Source organism: Labrus bergylta, chromosome 24 (assembly GCF_963930695.1).
Source record: "Labrus bergylta chromosome 24, fLabBer1.1, whole genome shotgun sequence".
In the NCBI taxonomy this organism is placed as follows: Eukaryota; Metazoa; Chordata; class Actinopteri; order Labriformes; family Labridae; genus Labrus; species Labrus bergylta.
Genome location: NC_089218.1, coordinates 12,022,675 through 12,045,117, shown reverse-complemented (window position 1 = coordinate 12,045,117; position 22,443 = coordinate 12,022,675). Strand labels below are relative to the sequence as shown.

At 41.6% G+C, this 22,443-nt stretch overlaps 1 protein-coding gene across 1 annotated transcript; it reads right to left on the bottom strand.

Moving 5' to 3' along the window:
- Positions 1–639: 639 nt before the first annotated feature.
- Positions 640–21,769, bottom strand: LOC109998078 (transmembrane protein 47-like). The gene is made up of 3 exons (XM_020652814.3): positions 21,258–21,769; positions 8,796–8,936; positions 640–5,290 (listed from the first exon to the last, which is right to left on the bottom strand). The coding sequence occupies exons 1-3, from the start codon at positions 21,484–21,486 to the stop codon at positions 5,112–5,114; spliced, it is 549 nt and encodes a 182-aa protein (XP_020508470.2). The 5' UTR covers positions 21,487–21,769; the 3' UTR covers positions 640–5,111.
- Positions 21,770–22,443: the final 674 nt, after the last annotated feature.

Here is a 22,443-nt window from a genome sequence, read left to right as displayed (position 1 = left end):
ACAAATTTAAGCCTCTTCCTTCAGGGTTTGTTTGTATCTTCTGGTAGTACAATGCATGTGTACCTCCTATCCGTCTTCCATATCATATACCATATAACTGCATTTGATTTGAATCCAATAACTCTTCAACATCTGATTATTCTTCCTCTTTGTTTGATGAAATACAGTATGGTTGGCAATTTGTCCTGAAGTTCTACTTAACAAATTACTGACATGGTCAATTCGCACCGGCTTAAAAGCACATATGTCCTCCACTTAATTGACTACAAATGGCAAACAAGTGTCAAAAGTTTTAAGGTTAAAAAAAAAGTTTAACTATGTTTCAAAGACACATCTTAGCCACATGATTTGACCTTTTTATTTTCAGAGATAGTCCCATGAATGTTTTTAATTACTTCTCTGTTAATGGGCTTTCCCATTTCCATGAAGATCAGACCTTTTGGACAACTTTAACGTAGCTTACCTGGAAACCTCCGAGCATTGCTGTGCTGGATACTGAGCTTAATGTAGCTAACAAGATCTCTATTCTGTTTGGGATTATACTGAGAGCAAAATAAACATGGCAGGAATCATTTCAGAGCGGAGTAGAGATTAAAAAGAGGAAGAAAGATGACTTGACAACAAAATGAGGGAGAGAGATTCTGTTGAGTGCTTTAATGTGCCAATGTACAAAGAGATAAATGCTGATTACTGACATCTCTACAATGGCATCTAAAGCATGCCAACACACACACACACACACACACCTCTGTCATTCACTCACACTCACACACACACACACACACACACACACACACACACACTTCCTAAATCCCTATGCACATCATTAGACAGTGTTTCTCTCCAGCCTACTGGGAGCTGATGCATAAAACAGAGCCATCTCTGTTTACGAGCCTCTACTTTTCATCAGTAAATTAATAACCAAATAAATGCTAATAAATACGACTCAGACCTGAGCTAAAACATACAAGGAATTAGCATGGGTCAGACACCCTGGGGCCACAAGTGATAATTATAATATTAAAGGGCAGTTTTTTTTACCAAGCATGTCGTCAAGCTCACGTAGGTCCCCGAAGATATAAAGCACCGAGGGGCCTCACACAAATAAAATGATTTACTCAGAGGCACATTAAAGTGCTTCATTAAAAATCAAAGCATGTAGGTCATTTGAGAAACTGGTGCAAACATATTTGCATTGTCATTCAGAATCAGAGGCTGTTAATTGCGATTGACGCGACATTAATTTCCGCTCCCAATTAAGAAATCAAAACAACTTTAAGTGCATCTGCTGGCTCCTGAAGGAAGCAGCGATGAGCAGTCAAACAACATTTGTTTGCTGCACTACACTTTTGAAAATACAGAAGGAATCATGGTGAAAAGATTCAGTAATAGCAGCAGCTGCATTATTTTAAAATACCTGAAGAAATGAGGATTTCAAACTAGAGAGGGGATTTAGCTTGCAAGTTGCTTTTGGTAGTTCATCTGTATTCATGTATTTCAATTGTTATTTTAGTCCTTTCACTTTTATTTAATGGTGTGTTGGGAGTTATTTCTTAGTATTTTTAACCCAGGTCTGTTACAGAGTTTATACCTACGGCTCCTCTACACCACCAAAGCACAGAGACGTTTCTAGGTAGCAAAAACACCTTCACTAAGCTGTGATCATACAGTATTAAATACAGTGGTGGTCATATCAAATATCATACTGGTGGTGATGATCTCTACTTCGGCACTTCCTCATTATGTCGGGACTTCTGTTTCACTCTGCACGCATGGAAGGAACAACACACCGAGTCGGGTGATACAAAAAAGCTTCGTCAGTGACCCGACAGAAAATGTGGTGACCTGACGAAGAGAAACACTGATTAACTGGAGCCCCACCACCGAACACGATGAAGCTGTGACATCTTTCAGACTGATGAAATACCCATGAGCTGGGTCACATGCTAGAAAGAGAACGCTGACCCACAGAGCCGCTGTGACTAATGGAATAATGGCTGCAATAGTGAGAGCTGTAAGTAAAACAAATCCTCGTAAAAGCATTGACTTTAAGGATAGTTTTGCCCCTCAGAAGACCCTGCTTTCAGAATACATCCATCAGTTCAATACTACTTAATAGAATTTACATTGTGGATTTACAACATGAGGTTTATGTCGGCCTGAAAAGGCTTGTAAAGTGAGATTAAGTGGCTTCAGCCTCCACTACATCCTTCTCACAAGGTTACTCTGAAGAGATGATTTACATGACAGCCTGCAAATTACAATGTTTTTTTGTACACTCAGGGTACCAATGACCTAACAAGGGGAAAGTACACAAATTTAAGGGATTACAAAGTCTTCTTCAGAGGTTATATAGACAAAAGCTTCACTGAATGTTTTCTCAATTACTCCAATGTGTTGTACCCAAGCAGGAACTGTTTATTATAATATGCATAAAGCATAGATAGACTTTGTAGATGTTGTAACTTGGCTCTATCTTAGCAAGTTTCTGCTCCCTTAACTACTTGACAGGCTAATTTTGCTGTCACTACTCTTACTCATTGATAACCGTCTTTCACACATTCATATCCAGAACCCCTATAACAATGTCCTTTTTTTTTCAAAGTCCAACTTAAAACACAAAGTTGTTATGACTCGCACTGTGATTTGCAGGCTGATATCTGAAGCGTTATCTGATAACTCCAGTCATAGTGATCTCAGTTGTTAACTTCCAATAAGCTGGTTTTAAAAGCACTTTAGTTGAAGTGACAGGCAGGGCTGCAAAATACAAACAGCTGATCTGCATCAACAACACAGGAAATCTCTCTTATCTTCTGTGGTAAACATCATTGTGTCAGTTAATATAACATAAATGGACTTCTGTCAGCTGCGTGAATCGTGAGGCGGATGCACCGCTCGACAATTTGAAAAGGTGGCGAGGGAGGCAGCCCGGATCCTATTTTTACTTGATGGTTGCTCGACAGCTCCGTGGTAAATATGTGACAATAGAGAGCACAGAGAAGCCGCCGCTTCTATCTTCAAAATGTCAGCCAGAGAAATCTTATTTAGCATACCGCTGCCTGTGTCATCTCAAATGTACAGAATGTGTTTTGAAGGGAGAGAGGAGGTCAAAGGGTGAGGAAAGTAATTCAGCACACTGAGGAAGTTGAATTTGTACATCAGCAGAGAGGAAACATGAAGGGTTTTTTTGCATAATCAAAGCCAAATTTAGAATTATTACCTGCTTTATGGTCTGAGCCACTATCTAAAACCAGTACAGAAGTTTGAAAGTGTCTTTCTGCATCCACAACCAGACATTGCACTAAATCCATCCTCAACATCTGCACAACTTGAGTTTTGATGGAAACGAGATAAAAAAGCGTTTCAATTCCAAACCATGATAAATAAGATGATCTTTTTATGTATGGTGTTAAAGCTGTGATGAATGATACCATTTGACACGTTTTCCCAGTTTATGTCTCCCACTGACATTTGACACTGGTTGAGATTGACATTTGCTTTCCCTGTGCCAACACGTGTATGCCAGACTTGCTTTCTCACCAATCTGCTCAGTCTGGGCTCAGTGCGGATCCCTGACATTTACTGTAGACAAGGAGACGGCGGTTTGATGTTAATGAATTGTGGCCTGAACTTCTCAGTAGATACACTGATCCGGTTTATAAATAGTCATCTCCAGTGGCAATGTTTACACAATTAAGCATTTCTTCTCATACTAGGGGTTAGGCCATTGTTGCCTGTGACCATGAGTTTTAATCTAACATCTGACTCTCTTGATTGTTCCCTTTACAATACTTAACAGTGTTTTTTACTGAAATGTGTAATCAGTCTTACATGCATTATCACTGCATTCTAGTATTGGACTTTAGACCCATGGACAGCAGTTTATAGCAAAGAGGGATGTCAGCCTCTTGAAGCTGAAGGTAACACTTCCCCTTTAACTTTGAGACTAAACTGTTTAAATGCCCCAGAGAGTGTTGAGTAAAGCCACAGTTCCCTAGAGTGTTTCTGTGGATCGTTACTTTCCTAAACTTCTGATGTCCACTGAGAGTCCGTATCTGTCTGGTCAAAGATGACACTCCCTTCCACAAACAGAAAGCAGAGGAGCTGGACGAGATGAGGAAGGATGCTTCGTTCGTCATGGTGGAGAAACTCGCCTTATTGGGAATCGAAAATTTAGCAGACCCTCGGAGGCAGCTGAGCGCAGTGCTGTCTCATACCTCTGACCATGGCTAATCAATCATGACAGCTGCATGTGCACACCCTGTGGCTCACCGTGGTTACAGACAAGTGGGTCGATAACAGAATATTGAGCAGGTGTCTTTATTTTGTTCCCCCACTCTTGCCTTCACCCACAGGAATCAATCTGTCTTATGAAAAGTTATGAAGCGCAACAGTAACGCTTGATCCTCTTCCACGTCCTTGTGAAAAAGTTAAGAGCTCCAGAGGAGTCTGACAAACAAAATGCCACGACTTCTTCACAATGCACCGATGATGAGGATGATGCTCCGATGAAGCAGGAGACAAGAGTTTGGATTCTCGGAGATGTCCAACCCGAGGATTTGATGTTTACAGGTGAAGGTACACAGCCTTTTGCATGTGCATGCGTGCGTTAACGTGCAGAAAAAGCCTCCCAGTCTGACATCCTGTTTCCTCAGTTACAGAGTCGATAAGATGGGTTGTTCCTTGTGACAAACTAAGAGCAGTTCTTGCAGTGCAGTTCACAGGGAAGAAAGAAGAAAGGTGGCATTGTCACGCAAAGCTCCATCCGCTGTTACTGCAGGGTTGTCAGTTTGCCCAGGTGTGTCACAAGTCCCAGGAATAAACTAATAAGACTCCTCCCCACCCCCAGAACCGATGTTGGGGCTGTAAATTCAAATACCCATCAACCTCAGCGCTTACACTTCTGTTGAGTGAGGCAAGAAAAGAAATCCCCCAGCCACCAGCTTCACCCTATGAATATCCCCTTCAGGGAAGCTTGTGGCGATTGGCTCTGTCCACTATCAAGTAATCCCTACAGTTGTTGGAAATTGAGCCATTAAAATAAAATAGCCCTAAACCCCCAGAATACCTCTCTTATCGGATGACTCAAGGGTTCTCGGCCTGAAACGGAGCTAGTAATACTCCTCGTAGTTCTTGGGGTTGAGGCAGTAGAGGATTCCCCCGCCGAAGGAGAAGATGGTCCCCCCCCAGGCCAGGCCGTAGCCCCAGTTGAACTCGTGGTAGATCCTCAGGTTGATGCTCTCGATGAACTTGATGGGGTAGAGGACCAAGCTGCAGGCCTGGAGGACAACTGGAGGGACACAGGCAGACAATAAATACAAGGTAAAATACAATTACTTACAGCAAAAGCTTAAGGACACATATAATCCACTGTGGTACTGCTGCAGGTCCTTCCTCTCTATAAAGTCGACATAGAAACTAGATCATGCAAGTTCATGATACATAAAACAGTCAGTGTTTTTATCTAGCATAGCTATTTTAGCAAGACACCCACATGGGCTCCAGCTGGAAGAGGCAGAAGGGTTGTTAATATTGAAAGTATTTATGTAGTTTGTAATTTATCAATGCTAAAAGAACAGCTGTACATTCATGCAAATATGTGAGTCATCAGGGAAGAAAGGTTCTTTTATTTAAAGCTAGCATAAGGAGGTCAATATTGAGGTTTTTATGTCATTCTTTTAGCAAAAGTAGATTAAACCTACACTTGTTTCTTTTATATTTTAAAGCAGTAATAAATAACTTGAATAATATTAGAGATTAGGATTGATTGGGTCTGGAAAGAGAGGCTGTCATTTAGCGCTGTTTGCGTCATGTAGCACATTTTACAAAAACAAAACGAATCAAACAGAAAGTCAAGAATGGGATGGTCATGGAAAACAGAATGGATGATCTGGGGTAATGAGACAGTGGAAAAGGATGAGAGTGACTAAAGAGTCAAAGGAAACAGGACGAGTTAAGAAAGCGATAAAGAGATGATTGAAGGTGAAAAAAGGAGGATGGAGGGAGAACTGATAGCTGTTTTAACAGGGGGGGGTAAGGAGATATGTATGGCAGTGGAACAAAGGGGAACACATCAATCGTGACTCCTTCAAAGGGAATTCATCTTGCGGGAACACAAACACGCTCTGGCACTTTCCTGCATGAGAGAAAAAAAAAAAAACACGGACTGCTTAAAATCCGAAAAGCATGCAAATATTAACACGCAGGGTGTGAATGACAAGTCTTGAAGAGGAAGCTGGTTGTGAGGAAGTGTGTATGTGATCCATGATTAACTGAGGGTCCCAAAACACACAAACGCCTCTGTGTTTGGCTTTTAAGATGTCATTTAGAGATGTTGCTTATGTCCAATCACGAGTGAAGTAAATACATTTTGACAGCTTGTGTTTTTCCTTTTTCTTTTTGTAAAATGTTAAAAGGTTACTCATCTCGGCTTTGCAGGATCGTAAACAACATATTCAATTATTCATGCTTGTTTTGTGTTGAATCAAAAGGGTGCATTTGGACTTTTTCGAAAAGCAAAGTTTAATATTCTAAAGTTGATTCAGTGATTTGGCACATTTAGTTCCATTCCATGGCGCTCAAAATGACAAACATCATCCACTTTTAAAGACCCGCTCCAGTTCCCTTAGGAAAAACCTTGTATATCTATCTATTTTCCGAAGGTTGTCATCCTTTATAAACTGCAATTGCAATCTGCTGCACCTTATGTAGCAAACAAAGAGATGTTAGCGTTGACCAGGACTTTGAAATTCTCTGAATATTTCAGTCTCAAAACCTTGTGCAAAGATTGGTTCTGACACAGGCTTTAGGAAGAAAAAAGGAAGCTCAATGGAACCCTATAATCAGCAATAACTGCTTGATAATATCTCTTGCACTGTAATGACTATGCATAAATTATCTTATTCAAACTGTTAATGAAAGAGTACCCAATTGAGGAAGAGACCTTCAGGCTAGCATGGCTGCACACTTTAGGCAGACTTCCCAGTAAAACTTCAAGATTATACTTAAAAAAAGAGGATGTTTATTATGTCCTTATTGGATGGTTGTCCTTGTCCTTGTTGCAGCTGATAACAGGAGGGGAGAGCTGCCAATAGTACAGCACTAAGCAGTGAACAGTAAATCTTCAAACAAACGGCAAGCGAGAAGCTGAAGTTTTGTAGATCATCCCGTGTTTCAGCAGAATTCAGAAAAGTTAAGGGGGTGGACTGTCGGAAGATCTGTAAGTGGTCGTTTTTTTGAAAAGAATCTTTTAGCGACTGGCAGTGGGAACACATCCGAAGGTCACATGGATCAGAAACTCTCCCTGCTTCATCATTTTTACAACAAATGATGAGCAAATGTGGAGAAAAACACATCTGGTTCTAGAATGAAAACTCAGAGGTATAAGTCAGGAAGAAAATGACAAGACTGAAAAGTCATATTTTTGTAACATGTGGCGGCTGATGCCGGATTCTACCTTTTTGCATCTGTTAGCACATCAACAGTGATGTCATACTGCATAGACACGCCCTAGAGTACACCTCTATATCGCTGCAGCAAGGAGAGAAGTTCAAATGACGTTGCATTGCGTGTGCAAACAATGGGAAGAAGTCAGACGTATCCTTATGGGACGCAGTAACTCATTTGGTCCTAAACCGTTCTGTTCACATTTTTGTATCAATTATGGATCAATTTTGGCATTTACAGCTAAGTGCTTCGTTCCCAAATGACTCAAATTTGCTACAGCTCTGATTCATGCCTCTGAGGGGAATTTTTTTATTTAGAAATTGCAGCTGAGGCTTAGCTATTCAGCCACCTGCCAAACATCACAGAAAAAAACATCAATTCTCAGAAACCAAACTGAATTTCTTTAAACTAAAGTCATTGCACCGATAGCATCAGGTTATCTGAAGGAGACTCTTATATGTCTATACTAAAGACATTAGGTAAATATTAAAGAAAGTGTTTAAATGCAAGTTTCCTGGGTCACACTTCTGACTTTGTACCTTTTTATGTATTCAAGCTGGAAATGTCAGACTCTCTGTTTGCTCTGCCGAGGCTCAAGACAGAAAAAGCCTTTCAATCATTACAGCATACGAAGTGGCTGTATTTAAATGAGCAGTCAAATGTCAGACAAATACAGTATAATAGGGATATTCAATTCCAACTTGTTGCATTTCCACTGCCCACACAAGCTCTAAAAGTAGGATACGGCGACTCCCACTCCGCAGAGCTTCTGTAAATCTCTGCACCATCCCTTTAAGTTAAGAAGATTTCTGCTTTAGTGCTGAATCGCTCCACTGTACTTTGCACAAAAACACATCTGACAGGCAACACATCACGCTTTGCAAAATGAAGCACTTCATGCCCCAAAAAAAGAGACATTTTCTAATTATTCTTGGAGGTGAGGACGGGGACAACGTGGGGAACTTGACAGTCGTCCAACTGGAGATTGGGGCTGGCTGGGGAAATTAAACAGACAGGCGTGGCGCTCTGCTCCGACCCTGCTGGGCCAGACTCATAAAAATAAGATTTTCTCTAAATGAGTTTGAGGGAGAGAGGAAACGTGTGTGTGTCAGTGTGAAAATGTGTGTGTGTGTCTATTGAATGAGTAAGTAAGGATTATCATTTAAATGCATGTCAGTTTTCAATGTGATTACCCTGCAACCTTCCAGCTACCTTGTCTAAATTGGCTAATTAAGTGTGTGTGTGTCATTAGGTGTGTGTACTTTAGCACATAATGAGCGTGTGGCCTTCGACCCAGCACTGATGACATTGTGTGTGTGGACAACAGTTCATTGTGTGTGTGTGCTGACCTGCAGCGAAGAGCATGAAGGCGACAGGTGCGTAGAAGCGCCGTCTCGTGCCAATGCACACGGCAACCAGGGCGACCAGGAATGACATCAGCACCAGGGCTCCACCCCCTAGCAACAGGGCTAGCGTAGCAACCTGCCAGTCTGGAAAGGAAACAAGGGAAGTGGGGTAAAAAGGAGGAGAAGTGAGAGATGGAGAGCGAGGAGGAGGCCTATAATAAAGGAAGATTGACAGAGAAAGTGTTTGAGAAACATGTTGCATAAAAACATTTAGAGAATATTCATGAAAAAAATGCAAAGTAGTGAACACACACCAGGGCTAAAATGAAATGCTCGACCCTGAAGGCATCCTCGGAGGAGAGACGGAACCACCAGAGACATATTATTTTATTTGACATTTTATATTCATCGTCAAGTATGTTGATTAGAAGGAGAATGAGGGAAGAGCAGGGATGGAAGGAAAGGAATAAAAGAAAGTGATGGACTGAAAAAGGGGAATAGGGGGAACAAAAGAGAATGAAGAGGGAAAGAAAGATTCAGTTTTGAATGAACTTTAATAAAAATGAAGGAAAAAAGAGACGGAGAGAGATGCAAGATGGATGAGTGATTTAAAGATCACAGAAGCAAAGAAAAGAGGCAATAGGACAGGAGGAGGATGAAAAAAATGTACAATGAAAGGAAAGTTGAGAGAAGTTAGTACAGAAGTAAAGGAGGAAAGAATGGATAAAGTTTGAAAAATAATAAAATCAAGACAATGAAAGGAAGGAAGGAAGGAGGAAGGAAGGGGAAAACTAGAATTAGGGAGAAAATGATGAAGGAGATGGAAGGGGGGAAAGGAGAGATGGTTGTTGAAGTGAAACAATGTTTCACATGTAGGAGAGAGACAAAATTACAGACAATGAAAGTAAAGAAAGAAAGAAAGAATGAATGAATCAATGGATTCAGATGGGAAGAGGAAAGGAAGGGACTGATAAAGGAAGCTAGAAGAGTATAGACAAAGTTTGGAGAAAAGCAGAATATAAAAGAATTTAAAGGCAATAAAGAAAAGGAAGCAAGGACAGAAAAGAAAAGAGGTATAAAGAAAGGTATGAAGTGAAGAAGTAAGCAAGGATATGGGGAGAAAAGGTGATAAAGTCAGTGCACATTTGATGAATAAAGAGTAAAGGAGAAAAGAGGATGAAAGAAGGTAGATTCAAGAAAGTAAAGAATGGAAGGGAACAAAGGAAAGAGAAGAAACAACTGTGTAATAAGATCAAGAAAAAACAAAGTGAATCAAGGAAAAAATGGAGAGACAATTTGGAGTGAGAGTAGGAGAAGGTCTTTGTGGCGACGATGTGTGGAGAGGGTGATGGGCGATAAAAAAGTGGCCAGGCATTATGTTACAAGGACAGAGAGAGGGCAGCATGAAAAAGAAATGTCAAGAAAGGGGGGGGGGGGAAGAGGAGGAAGAGAGTGGTGAAGGTAGAGCGAGGCAGAGAGAGGGAGGAGGAGGTGAGGAGGTGAGGAGGGCGTGAAGGGGCTGGAGACAGAGCAGCGCTGAGTAAAAGTAATGAAGAGAGAGAGAGCACTTAGAATACCTGAGCTGACAAAAAGCATCGGCTAAAAAGCTCTGCTGGCATCTTATCAAAAATCTGTCTGCATTTATATATAGGGAAGCACCGGGGCCAGATGCACTCGGAAATAGCACACACGCACGCACACAACACACACACATACACAGATACACTGTCACATGAAAAGACACTCCCCAAACGTAGTACCCTACATTACGTCAAACTCAAGATTTGAGTATTTTTGTTTTCCTACTTAAGGTGTGCAAAGACAGAAGGTAAGGCAGCTTTTAGATGCAGCCGGTTGCCTAAATGGTCGATATAAAAAGACACATTCAGACAGGAATTCAACACAAAATAGAGAGAAGAGCAGAGGTGGGAGGAAAAACAAAGGAGACTGGAGGGGGAAAGGATACACCGTACCTCCTATAGGTGAGTTTTAAGAGCCTGCTTTTTGGGGCGTGTAAATGAATTGTTTCTACGATGCATCGCCATTCAGAAGTGGATGATTCTGCATCGATGCAGTGACAGAACATAATCGATTATTGTGTACTGATGTTGCTTGTAGTTTTTCAGACTCATGGAAAGACAAATAATTGCGCAGCTAGAAGGCTGAAGTGACTAAGGAAATGAAACAATCATTCAATATTCCAAAGGAGATGAATTGACAAAGACTCAAACGCATGTTTAGCATGAACTATAGTTTGTCTGCCTTTGCCACTAGTGGCCTCAAATGTTATTGTTCTGCAAAACTGAGACTATAGTGTCCCTCAAAGTAAAACTGGATGGTGAAAAAGGGCTTCTAAGCTACATCAGCTCCCTCTGTTTAAACTTTCTTTTCGCTCAAAGGTCAGCGCTGTCTTGATTTTGGTCGTCGGGCAAAATTAGCATCTTGAATTCTATGTGAAAAACATCATGCAGCTGTAGCACAAGCTAATCCACTGATTAAGTAAATTTAAGTGGAAAAGATGGATTGCTGTGTGAAAATTCTTTATTTTATATGTGACTGGGTGTTTAGGGGCTGGACACATACATACACACACACACATACACACAGCTTGTCATGTAATCCATCTTGGCTCAGAGGGAGAAAATAAATTTGACCATTTCAAACCTTTTATTCCACCTGTCTGGGCACAAACTGTGATCAGATTTGATGCTGTCAGACTGGCCGGGCTCATGTAAGCTGCTGTAACAACCTATTTCTGTACAACACGGCTAAACTAAGAAAGTGCTGTATTACTCATTAAATAATCTGTAGTCCTTGAGGACATACAGAAAGCAAACTTCAAACTAAAAGTTCTGTATGAAACATCAATGAACAGCGTCAGCTGTCAGTACAGATTCAAGGCACTGCAGGGACATTTAGGTGAATTTATTTTTATTTTACAGCTGTTTGAGTCGTGTAAATGCAGGCGATGCCTAAATTTACTGCTCTCGCGTGGTAAAAAACCTTATGAAAGATGGATGGTGAAGGAGCGAGATAAGGAAAGATGAGAGATTCAGAGGCAGAGGGAGGGAAAGAGAGAGGTGAAAGATGAGATGAAGAGGTGGATAGTGGGAGGCAGGGAGGGAAGGAGGAAATTAAAGATGAAGAGAGCAGAGAGGCGAGATAGAAAGACAGATCTTTGGTGCAAACACAAAGTTGAATCAGGAATGCAAAGCAACAGTAAACAGCACCAAAGTATTCCAACCTGAAGGCCCAATTTTTCTTTTCTAGCCCCTGAGTCTGACCTGCCCGTGTGGTTTTGTCTGCACATGTTAGCATCTGTTTGCTTCATTTTTTAGGAGAAGCACTTCAGGCAAAAAATCTGGAGTCAGCTCAGCAAAACCAACAACATCTAAGCAATTCTGTTGCCCCTGTGAGAGTCGCCCAAAAAGTTGCCCTGTAGAAGCGATGTAACAAGGTACACAGGAGCGGAATGAGAGATGAGAGAGAGAGAGAGAGAGAGAGAGAGAGGCAGCGAGGTGGAGGCGAGGGTGAAACAAGGCTCTCAGGAGGCTCAGGTGGTTTATCCTTCATTCATTTTTTAACCTCCCTCCAAGCATGGAGCAGGTTCAGTCTGTGGAGGCAGACTCAACCAATCACAAGTCGGCACGAAACCGAAAGGCATCACAAAAACCACCAGAAGGGAAAACAAATGTCCTCAGTAATAGTTCATGTGAAATTACATCTCTCTCTTGTATGCAGACGTCCTCTAATGGACGTATATTTCTCACTGGAGCACACTGAACTTTGGCAATGTGTTCATGTGAGCTTCATTAGCCCAAACTCTGTGAGGCACGTCAATCAAATGTTATGTGAGACTAACCAATGGTTAAATCACGTTCACTAGAAACAGAAAGGACCATGAAACCATATACACCAATTTCAGGCTAACAGTTAGGGTTGACCATTTTGCCAACTTATCTGTCATTTCCACATTTCACTGTTACTGTTAACACGTTAGATTAATCGTTTTTCTCTCACTTTAGCTACAGCTTACTTATTTTGATCATTCATCTGCTATGTCTGGTGACATTTTGCAAGTATTTATCAATTAAGCTGCGTTCAGCGGAGTGTTTGACCCCTCTATACACTAAACCTCCTGTTAGGAGTTTTTAACTGGTTTAAAAAGAAGACTGAAATTAATATTGATGCCTTTTAAAGAACTACAAAAGTAACCACTTTAAAGATATGATTAAGAAACTGAATCTAAGATGTATCCTCATGATTGTTTTCCTCTTCATAAGGAAAGTCATTTTTCATCACTTAAAGTGGTATTTGTTATATATATTGTTGGAATAAGATATACTTATCTTCAGTAACTGGCACGATTCTGTCTCACAGTCACTTAAACTGCTGCAAAGATCTAAAAAAAAAAAAAAAAAATCATGCGCCCGCACAAACACAGCTTTCACTGTGAAACTCTCTCTGCTGTTTTATCTTTTATATGCATACAATATGCAAAGCCCTCTTTCTGTCTTTCTCTCACACTGTGGCAGACTTACATTTTTCAAATTCCTTCATGGACATGGTAACAAATATAGGAAACTGCATAACTTTCCATATGTACCGTACAAATCATCCCTCTTCCTCTCACTCGCACACACACTCTGATGTGTGTAACTTGCACATTTGACGAGTTTCTCTCACACAGACACACATTGTGCTGTGCTGTGAGAAATGTCTCTTGCTCCTAATGTGACTGTTTGCCTTGTGACAGGATTACTGCACTGAACTGTCGCAGGTTTTCTTTACTGTAAAGCCACTCCAAGCTGTCATGCTGATTAGCTGCTCTACTTTGGATTCATGTATCCTTAACACAACCTGTCAGTCCTGGAGCTGCAAATGTAAAATCAAGAATCATATATTAAGTATTTTGTCAGATGTCCAAACATTTCAATCATTGCATTAAGTCTAACACTACAACATGTTATAACTTGGAAAAGAGGCTCAGCCTATATTTCACAGTATACATCACACAATCAAACATCATGTAAGCTTGACAAGTCCTGCTCTGCTCCAGTTTGCAAACCAGCTCCAGCAAAAGCAAAGGCCCAAATCTTTAATATCGTACTCAATGCCCAAATCAAGTCAACCATTTAAATGTTAACCTGCTCAACAATTTCAAAAAATAAAACAAAGAGGAGACTCAAAGATGGCTGCAGACAAAAGCTCTGTGTGAGCCACTGCCGCAGGAAATAAATAAAGTTAAAACAACGCAGAAATCCCCGCAGATTGTGGATACATACGCACGGTTAATGTTCACTTGTGTTTCCTTCTGCTCACATCATCTTGTTTGCAGAGGATCACACAAAGAATCCTGTGTAATTCTGGCACAGCTGGTGGTGAAGATGCCTTCATGAAATGCTGACACAAGGATGTACTGTAACATCACTGACTTTTATGAGCTACTGAACTGCTGAGATTCACAGTTTACACAGGAAAGTTTGGTGGCTGACAAGCGAGTCTCACAATTCCATTTGTGTTTGCTAAGTGTGGACTTTCTTAGCACCATGTAAGGAAGGGCTGAGCGATAAATCAATCTTATTGATTCATTCTTATTTGCGGTTTCGGACTATTTTTAAATGAAAGTCTAGATTTTCCCCGACGCTCCTTCTGGGCTCCTCTAGTTCACACCCTCCTCCCCTGTTCCCAGAAATGGGAAAGTCTTGTCAGTCATTTGGAACTGGTATTGGTTTTGGGGCGTCAGACCTTGAACAAACCACAGTGTGCTGCAAAGTTTGTTCAGAGGCTGTTGCAAATAAAGGCAGCAGGCCAGCAGCACGACCAATTTATTTCAACATCTCAAACAGAGGCATGCATCCGAATGGGAGAAATGTGTCTCACTAGACGCTCAAGACCACTAACAGCCCACAAACAACTCATAAAAAGCAGACGATAGCTGTCTAATCATTTCCCCATTGCATTATGCATGACATGAAAGAGATGGAAATCTACCACTGATGCAGTGGCGCTGCATATACCTAAAGACATGGTGACCATATATACAGTAGAAAAGCCTGCCGAAAATGATCATCCAAGAAGGGAAATTCAATTTGCTTTTGTGAAATGTTATTCATATTTTATTAATTGAACGTAAACACAGGAGGTTTATTTTCGACAAACATAGGAACAGCAAGTAAATACCAGAGGAGATACTGTAGTTAAACTTTAATTTGCTCTTTTAATGACGTTAGATAAAAGTAGAATTTGTTTATTTTTAGACTTTTTGTGCTTTTCTATGCCATCACATGCTGCGGCTGCGATACCATATATGCTTTGAAGAAAGCTTGATTTGCATCCACCAAAAGGATTATGTGTGTTTGGGCACATGAATACCCTTTTCCCCATCATGCCCCGAGAGAAGTGTGTGTGTGTGTGTGTGTGTGTGTGTGTGTGTGTGTGTCTCTATGCGAATGTTTTGGGGATGGCAAGTAGGAGCTGCAGGTCCCCGGCTATTCCCCTGTCTGTCTGCCTGCCACAGAACTGAATGCCACATCATTTCCCATTCCTCGTTCAGCCGCTACAAATAGAACGGGCGTCTCAGGGGGCTGAGCTCACTGAGAGGAGAGATGGAGTCAGAGGAGAGGAGAAGAAGGAGGAGGAGGAGGGGTGAAAAAGGAGGGGAAGAGGGGGAGAGACTTGACCCTGGAGAAAATGGAAAGGAGAGATGGAGACAGAGAAGGCTGAAATTACAAAGGGAAAATGATTAACATTAGAAATGTAACAATGAAACCCTCGGGGAGGAAAGGAAGCGAACTGAAGGAGGAAGGAGAGGGAGAAGAAGAGACAAGAGGGAACGAGGAGCAAACAGAGAGGAGATGGAAAAAAGAGAAACAGGCGAGAAAAAGACAATTCATTTAAGGGTTCAGATGAAAAAGGCCAGAGGAGTGAAAGCTACAGACGGATCGATACGCTGATAGAGAAAGATGAGAGTGGCAGAGCGCGACGAGGCAACATTTTATAGAGGTTTCAATGGTGACTGATTTTAAATCTGCCACAATAAGGGATGGCTGAATCTGGGTCAAAAAAGTCCAAACTGACATTGTTGTGCTCTAAATGATTTTAAAGTGAGCATGTGTTTCTTAAATGTGTAGAAACAGTGGCCAAAAAAGGTGCAAAAGCACTCACACAAATATTGTTAGAAAAACATTGCAATAGTATCTCAGAATATAACCAATGCCAAGAGAGAGCCATGGGAAACCTCTTCTCAAGGTCAGGTGAATGACAAACCTTCTGCCAGCAACAGCACACCTTTTGTTCTCAGCTATCTGGAGCACTTTGGTTTCAGTCGAAGTTACATGTAGTAGTTTTTTTGGATGGCAAAAAGCGACCAAAAAATTGCGGATTGTTCATTCAACTGAGGAAAAAGCCAAAAATGGAAGTTGAAGGACTACAAAGGAAATAGGGAGGAGTGTTGTCAAGACGAGGGCGATGTGAAAAGGAAACAACAGGAGGGATGAAGACGACGAGCAGGTTCAGCGTGACAAGATGATGTAAGCAGGGAGGAGACAAATGGGAATAAAGAGAGAAAGACAGTCGGTAAAAATCGAGGTGTAACTTTTTAAGGTTCAGACACCTTTCAACTGAGTGCAGTGTTTGTGTGTGTGTGTGTGTGTGTGTGTGTGTGTGTGTGTGTGTGTGTGTGTCTGACAGCTTGAAGTTTCCCTGATGTCAACCTATAAGGCCAAACGCCCACTACAAAATTTTTCATCTAACAGCATATCCCATTTGTCAAAATGTGAGTGAATTCACTTCCAGGATTTCGCTCGGAGCTGTCATGATCTTGGATGTTCAGCTTTTGAAGTTTCTGCACTTGCAAAAAATCCTTTAACCCCCCTTTTTTTTTAAACAGTTAATATGACATGTACATGTTGAAGTGATGGGTTTGTGGTATTCTGGTGAGTAAATGTTTGGGGGTTTTGGCATGATATCTGGTATCTTGTGTGCATAAAGAATTATTGGCAGCGCAGGTGAACAGTGGCGAGGTTGGAAAGTAATAAATGAAAGGATGAAAACGTATTTATGGATGCTAACACACAACATTTGATCATTATTTAGTGTTGAAGCCTTAACTAATGGTTACCTTGTCATCATTTAGAAGACAATTCTTCTAAATGTTTTCTTATGTAAGACACAGCACAGGGAATAAAATGACAGGACTTGAAACCTGAACATTGAGCCTCTTATGGTGTTTGCGCTGAAGATTTAGGTCCAATATACATTTATTTTTTCACTTTTTTTCAGGTGTTCTGCACAGTCGCTGTCAGGTTCACAACATATCCAAGAGACAGACGAAGCAAAAGAGTCCGACATGATCAGTTTTTACATCAGTGCCATGTGTGATTGGACTTACTCCCAGTATCAGTGAAAGAGTGGAACATACAGGCAGACAGAAGAGTATGAGGCAGCTTCATTACATCCATGAAGATCTAACCAATAGTGCATCAGTTTCAGGATATAAACACTGTCACCCCACCAACTCACTGAATTTTCCTGACACATCAGCAAACCCCAACTTCTTTCAGAAATTTTACTAGACAGCTCTCTTGTATGCAATGTTTACATTCCTTATTTGAGCCTTTTAATTGGAATATGAAGGAAGCGAAGGTCCGATTTTCTCCCTTTTCTATTCCTGACATGACGGGAATCCCAAATCGGGGTGCCCTGGTGGTCTTGGGTTAATGCTGTGTGAACTTCACATTATGGTTATCCTTCTAGTTTAATAGCATTTATGCCGACATCCAAATTGCAATTATGACTAAGAAACTCACTGGGATTTTTGTGAAAGCTCGGGGAAAAAAATCAGAGTTGGCACATAATAACAGGGAAACGCCTGAAAAGCAGCCAAGCGCGGCCGCTTCACGTCAGCCGAGGTCTGCGTTTAATATAATTAGATTTAATTTAACCCTCCAAAGACTGACTTCAGAATCATTCAAATGTCTTGGGTTTGTCTAAAGACGTAAACGTTAGGGACATTTGTTGCATGTTATTCCCCTTCCGTCTCCTCCCTCTTTTTCTGTCATCCTTTCCTGTCAAATCTATAATACATTTCATTTAATAGATCCCATGTTACTATGTCTGGCCGAGTAAGATTGCTGTTGTGAAACTGCAGCCTCGTATGAAGGCCTTTGTACACAGCTGAAATGTGCTCCAGATACTCATAACAATAAAGATTACCAAAGCACCTGTATCAGGGAACAAGGACTTTTATACTCCAGTTATTACAGCTGTTTTCTGCACTATAGTTCTCTTCCAATCCGCTCAGCAGGATCATCGTTCATGCCTTTGTTTACCCCTCTCAGTCTAATTAATTGGATGCTATGCGCTGCATGTTGTGAACTAAAGATTGCATACTCTGATTGGAGTATTACATGATCTTTCTGTGCATACATTACAGCAGTGTGCTTGTTGTTAGGGGAGAAGACAGCAACACAGAGATGAGAGCATTTAACTGGAGCTGGGGGATGTTGTCTTAAGTCACCTTTGGAGGCATACCTTGTGTCGTTCCATGTCTGGGACCATGTTACAGCTAAACACAGCTAAGTCGTATATCTTCATTTCAAACATTAAGCTCAAATTGATGATGATTGATTCACTGGAGTCATTAGGACAAAATAGTAAGAAAAGTCTCACTTTTTTGGCATGGCACTAGAGAAGGGAGAATAGGAATGGAAACTTGGTGATGGTGGTGGGTGGGGCATTGGTTTAGCTCAGTGGTTGGAGCGTACAGAGGCTGTCGCCCAACAGACTACAAAGTATTTCACTGCCATTGCCTACCTTTCCCATGAGGTGAGAACGGTCAAGACGGCCTGATTCTGGTCAACCCCTGAGTTTGAGAGTTAAAGTTGAAATGAAATTTAGTCAAAAAATTTTCAACTTTGCCGACACAAAGCAAGTCAAGGTGGATTCTACTGAAATGATGTTACTGTAATGTGACTTCAAACATTAATCAATTTCATTGCACACGCTTATACACAAGTACGCCTATAAATGTCACGCTGTCTTTATCAGCAATCTCTCTGTATGTTTCCCTTACTGCCCTTTTTGAACCGTATGGTTGCCATGCAGGTTTAAGCATTCTTATGACAAAGTATTCATTATCAACATCTAACTTCAACAGTGTGCTAGCTCCTCCTTCTAAATCAGAAAAGGTTCAAAGATAATTGTCCTGCTGCAATCGTTCCAGTTCCACATTATAACAAAAACAGAAGATCACAATGAACGAAAGGAACAAGCTAATTTAACAGATACTGCTGCTTTGGTCTGTCCCCTGCTGCTGGCACAAGCCAAGAGAGTTGGCACAAGCACGGCCGGATTTTCTTTTTAGATCCATGTTTTTTGTTTTTTTTTGTGTGTGTGTGTGTGTGTGTGTGTGTTGCAATGTTTCACACACACACACACACACACACACACACACACACACACACACACATAGGAGGCGAAACACACCTGTCGCCGGCCAAGACATCTAATTAGGAAGTCCTGGAGTCTGGGTGTGTGTGAGTGTGTAAGTGAAGGGAAAGAAAGCACTGAAAATTGTGGTCATAAAATGTGTCAGCAAGTGTGTGTATGAGAATTTGTGTGTGTGTGTGTGTGTGTGTGTGTGTGTGTGTGTGTGTGTGTGTGTGTGTGTGTGTGTGTGTGTGTGTGTGTGTGTGCAGGTCCTAGGAGAGGAGGTACGGAGATGTAACAACAGAGAAATCAGAGTGTGACATAAAATATTCAGCCGGGCTTCAGAGGAGACTGTCCAGAAATAGGTCAGCTCAACGTGGTAGCCTCTTATTGGCACAAAAATCGCGCACACATAAAGTCGTGCATTCACACACAGAAACCCAGGTTCCCCTTCTGCCAAACGCACGCACACACACAAATTGAATTTCTTACAGATACACACAAACCCAGACATGCAGAGACGTAATATTTAGATAGATAGATAGACAGACAGACAGACACACAGACAGACAGACAATTAACAGACAATTAACAGACAGACAGACAGAAAGACAGACAGATAGATAGATAATAATTAAAGTAACGCTCATGAACTCTCTTTTCCCTTGAAACCAAACAAACATCAATCTTCAACCCAAAACTGAAAGATCTCTCCTGGGTGTGACAACAGGGTCTCCTTCCAGACAACAAAAGAAGGGGAAGGACAAAAAAGAGAGAGAGAGAGAGAGAGAGAGAGAGAGAGAGAGAGACAGGTTATCTGTGCTGACAAATGAATGAATTAAGCGTTGAGTCGAGGGTGCAACACCCGGGAGAGTTGGTGTACTTTACGATGAAGGTGGTAGCAGAGCTGCAGCACTAATAACCAAGGATTCTGGACACAACTACCTGCATGTACGCTTGCAAATACACACACACACACACACACAAATTGCAAGTCTGCCTAAAACGATCTGCATTAGAGTCCTTCCTTCTCACCCTCATTACACATTGTGTCAATCTAAGTGCTACTGCACATACTGTATACCTGATTACTCCTGTATATTACTCTACTCCCTTTACTCTCTACTCTCTCTACTTGTGCAATAACAATAAAGGTGAAGCTTATCTAATTTAAACGGATTGCTAGAAGACAAAGAAAAGCAGAAAGAAGCTCAAACCAGAGGATTTTAAAACTTTCAATCCATTCCCCATTACAGAGTAACCCATTATGTTGTCTGTATTATCAACTCATTGTTTATTCTCCCACTCAAATATAGACTGTTTGCAGCCAACCGGCGCTTGTCCATCTCGTTGGGACAGACGTCGCCCTCATCCTCTCTGCTCATCCACCTCTGTTTCTCCTCAAACACATCCCTGAAAGGAGCTGCAGCCACTTGTGCACCCATTAACACCAGGGTTTGTATTTGCCAGGCATCAGTGTGTACTCAAAAAGGCACATCTGCAGCTTTTTTTTGTGTAGGGAGAAAGGAGGGGATGAGATAGGAAAAGATGCGTCTGATGCAGGTTAGACAAACAACTCAAAGTATCTTATTTATGATCTAATTTTCTTTTAAAGTTCAAAGAAGTAAAAAATCATTCATAGTGCATTGGAGGTATGGAAAAAATGCATTCACTTTACCTCCACAATAATTAATATGGAGATCCCAGTGGTGTCACTGGTTGGCAGGATGATGCTTTGTTATGCTTGGTTAGAAGCAGCAGGGAGTCAATGCACTGATCAGCACAAAATCTTTCTATATATTGTAGAGTCAACACACTATTGTCTGCATTTTTATCCAGGGTTGCCCTCCTAGAGGTGAGGAAGCATCCCCTTCATCATCATCATCATCATCATCATCAGCCTCACTCCCTGCTGTCATTCACAACAACTCTTTGTTCGCACACACACATTCTAACTACCCTGTGTGCTGTGAAGTGTGCACAGGACAGGACAGATGATGGATGAATGTATGAGCACATGCATTGTGACTTTACCTGAGCCCAAGGTGCTGCTGCACTGCCAGTCCTCGGTGCTCACAGGCTTCCAGCAGGACTCCCACAGGGACAGGTAGTACTGGTCGTCGGCAGTCACCCACGCCGGGCTCATCACGGCTCCCACATCCAGGCAGAGCGCCAGGAACACGCACACCAGCCCGACCAGCTTCAGCGGCGTCAGCGGGGAGCTGCGCGCCGACTCCTCCGTCTCGGTGACAGCGGACGACATGGCGGGGCAGGAGGATGCTAATGGGTGGGTTTGTGTTGGTGTATCCCTTCCAGATGGTGTGTGGCTATGTGACAAGTCAGCGAAGGCGGGGAGGTCTGAGCGGAGAGTTTGTCGCACGCCGCAGCCGCCCTGCGTTGCGCGCTGCTCGGACGCTGCGCCTGTGAGCTCCACCACTGCCGCGCACAGGAGATCTCCACCGTATACAACACTGACGTCAAGGCCCCGAGGGATCAGTGAGGTGCTACATGGTCCTAAAGAGAGGGAGGGGACGAAAAAGAAGAAACGCTGCTTTTCCAGGGGCGTAGTTAGGATTTAAAACTAGAGGTCCCCAGTCCCAATCCCCGAAATTTAGTGTTCATTTAATTGGCCACCAACCAAAGTATGCATATTTTCTCTGGACTGTTAGATCATACATTATGTTTAAGTCTGCTTATCATACATTTTTAGATAATATACTTTAAAATGAAACTATAAGGCAAAACTGACTACAAGAAAAACAATAAAATGCATCCAATGCCTTTCAGGTTTGTCATTTTCAGTTTTGTTTTGCAACTATACAGACTGACGAAGAATTCAAATAAAACTTCCTTTATTAAAAAAATTGAAATAGGACTGATTTGGGTAGTGGCTGATCTGACTGACAGGCAGGCACGTCATCGATTCAATATGGCAACAGCAATCGTTGGTCTTAGAAAGGCTACTTCAGAAACCAGTGGATGATGTCTACCTCCATGCTTATCTAGTCTATGGGGACATGCACCAAATAGCCTCTGTACCAACTGAGCCAAACCATGCAGCACCCCAACATTATATACTCTTTAAAAGTAACATAGTCTTGATTTTAAATCCAATATCCTAATATGGAAGGTGACGCCATCATTTAGAATAATCCCTGCCTATTTATAAATATTGAGAGGGAAAGATAAAGCATCCACAGTGATGGCAGCAGCAGAAAGT

Bases quoted from the DNA above. Each gene is read 5' to 3' on its own strand.
- LOC109998078 (XM_020652814.3), bottom strand. From the start codon at position 21,486: ATGTCGTCCGCTGTCACCGAGACGGAGGAGTCGGCGCGCAGCTCCCCG. The intron at 8,937-21,257 runs GTAAAGTCACAA...TTTCCTTTCCAG, and splicing joins CAGCAGCACCTTGGGCTCAG to ACTGGCAGGTTGCTACGCTA. The intron at 5,291-8,795 runs GTCAGCACACAC...GTGTCCCTCCAG, and splicing joins CTTCATGCTCTTCGCTGCAG to TTGTCCTCCAGGCCTGCAGC.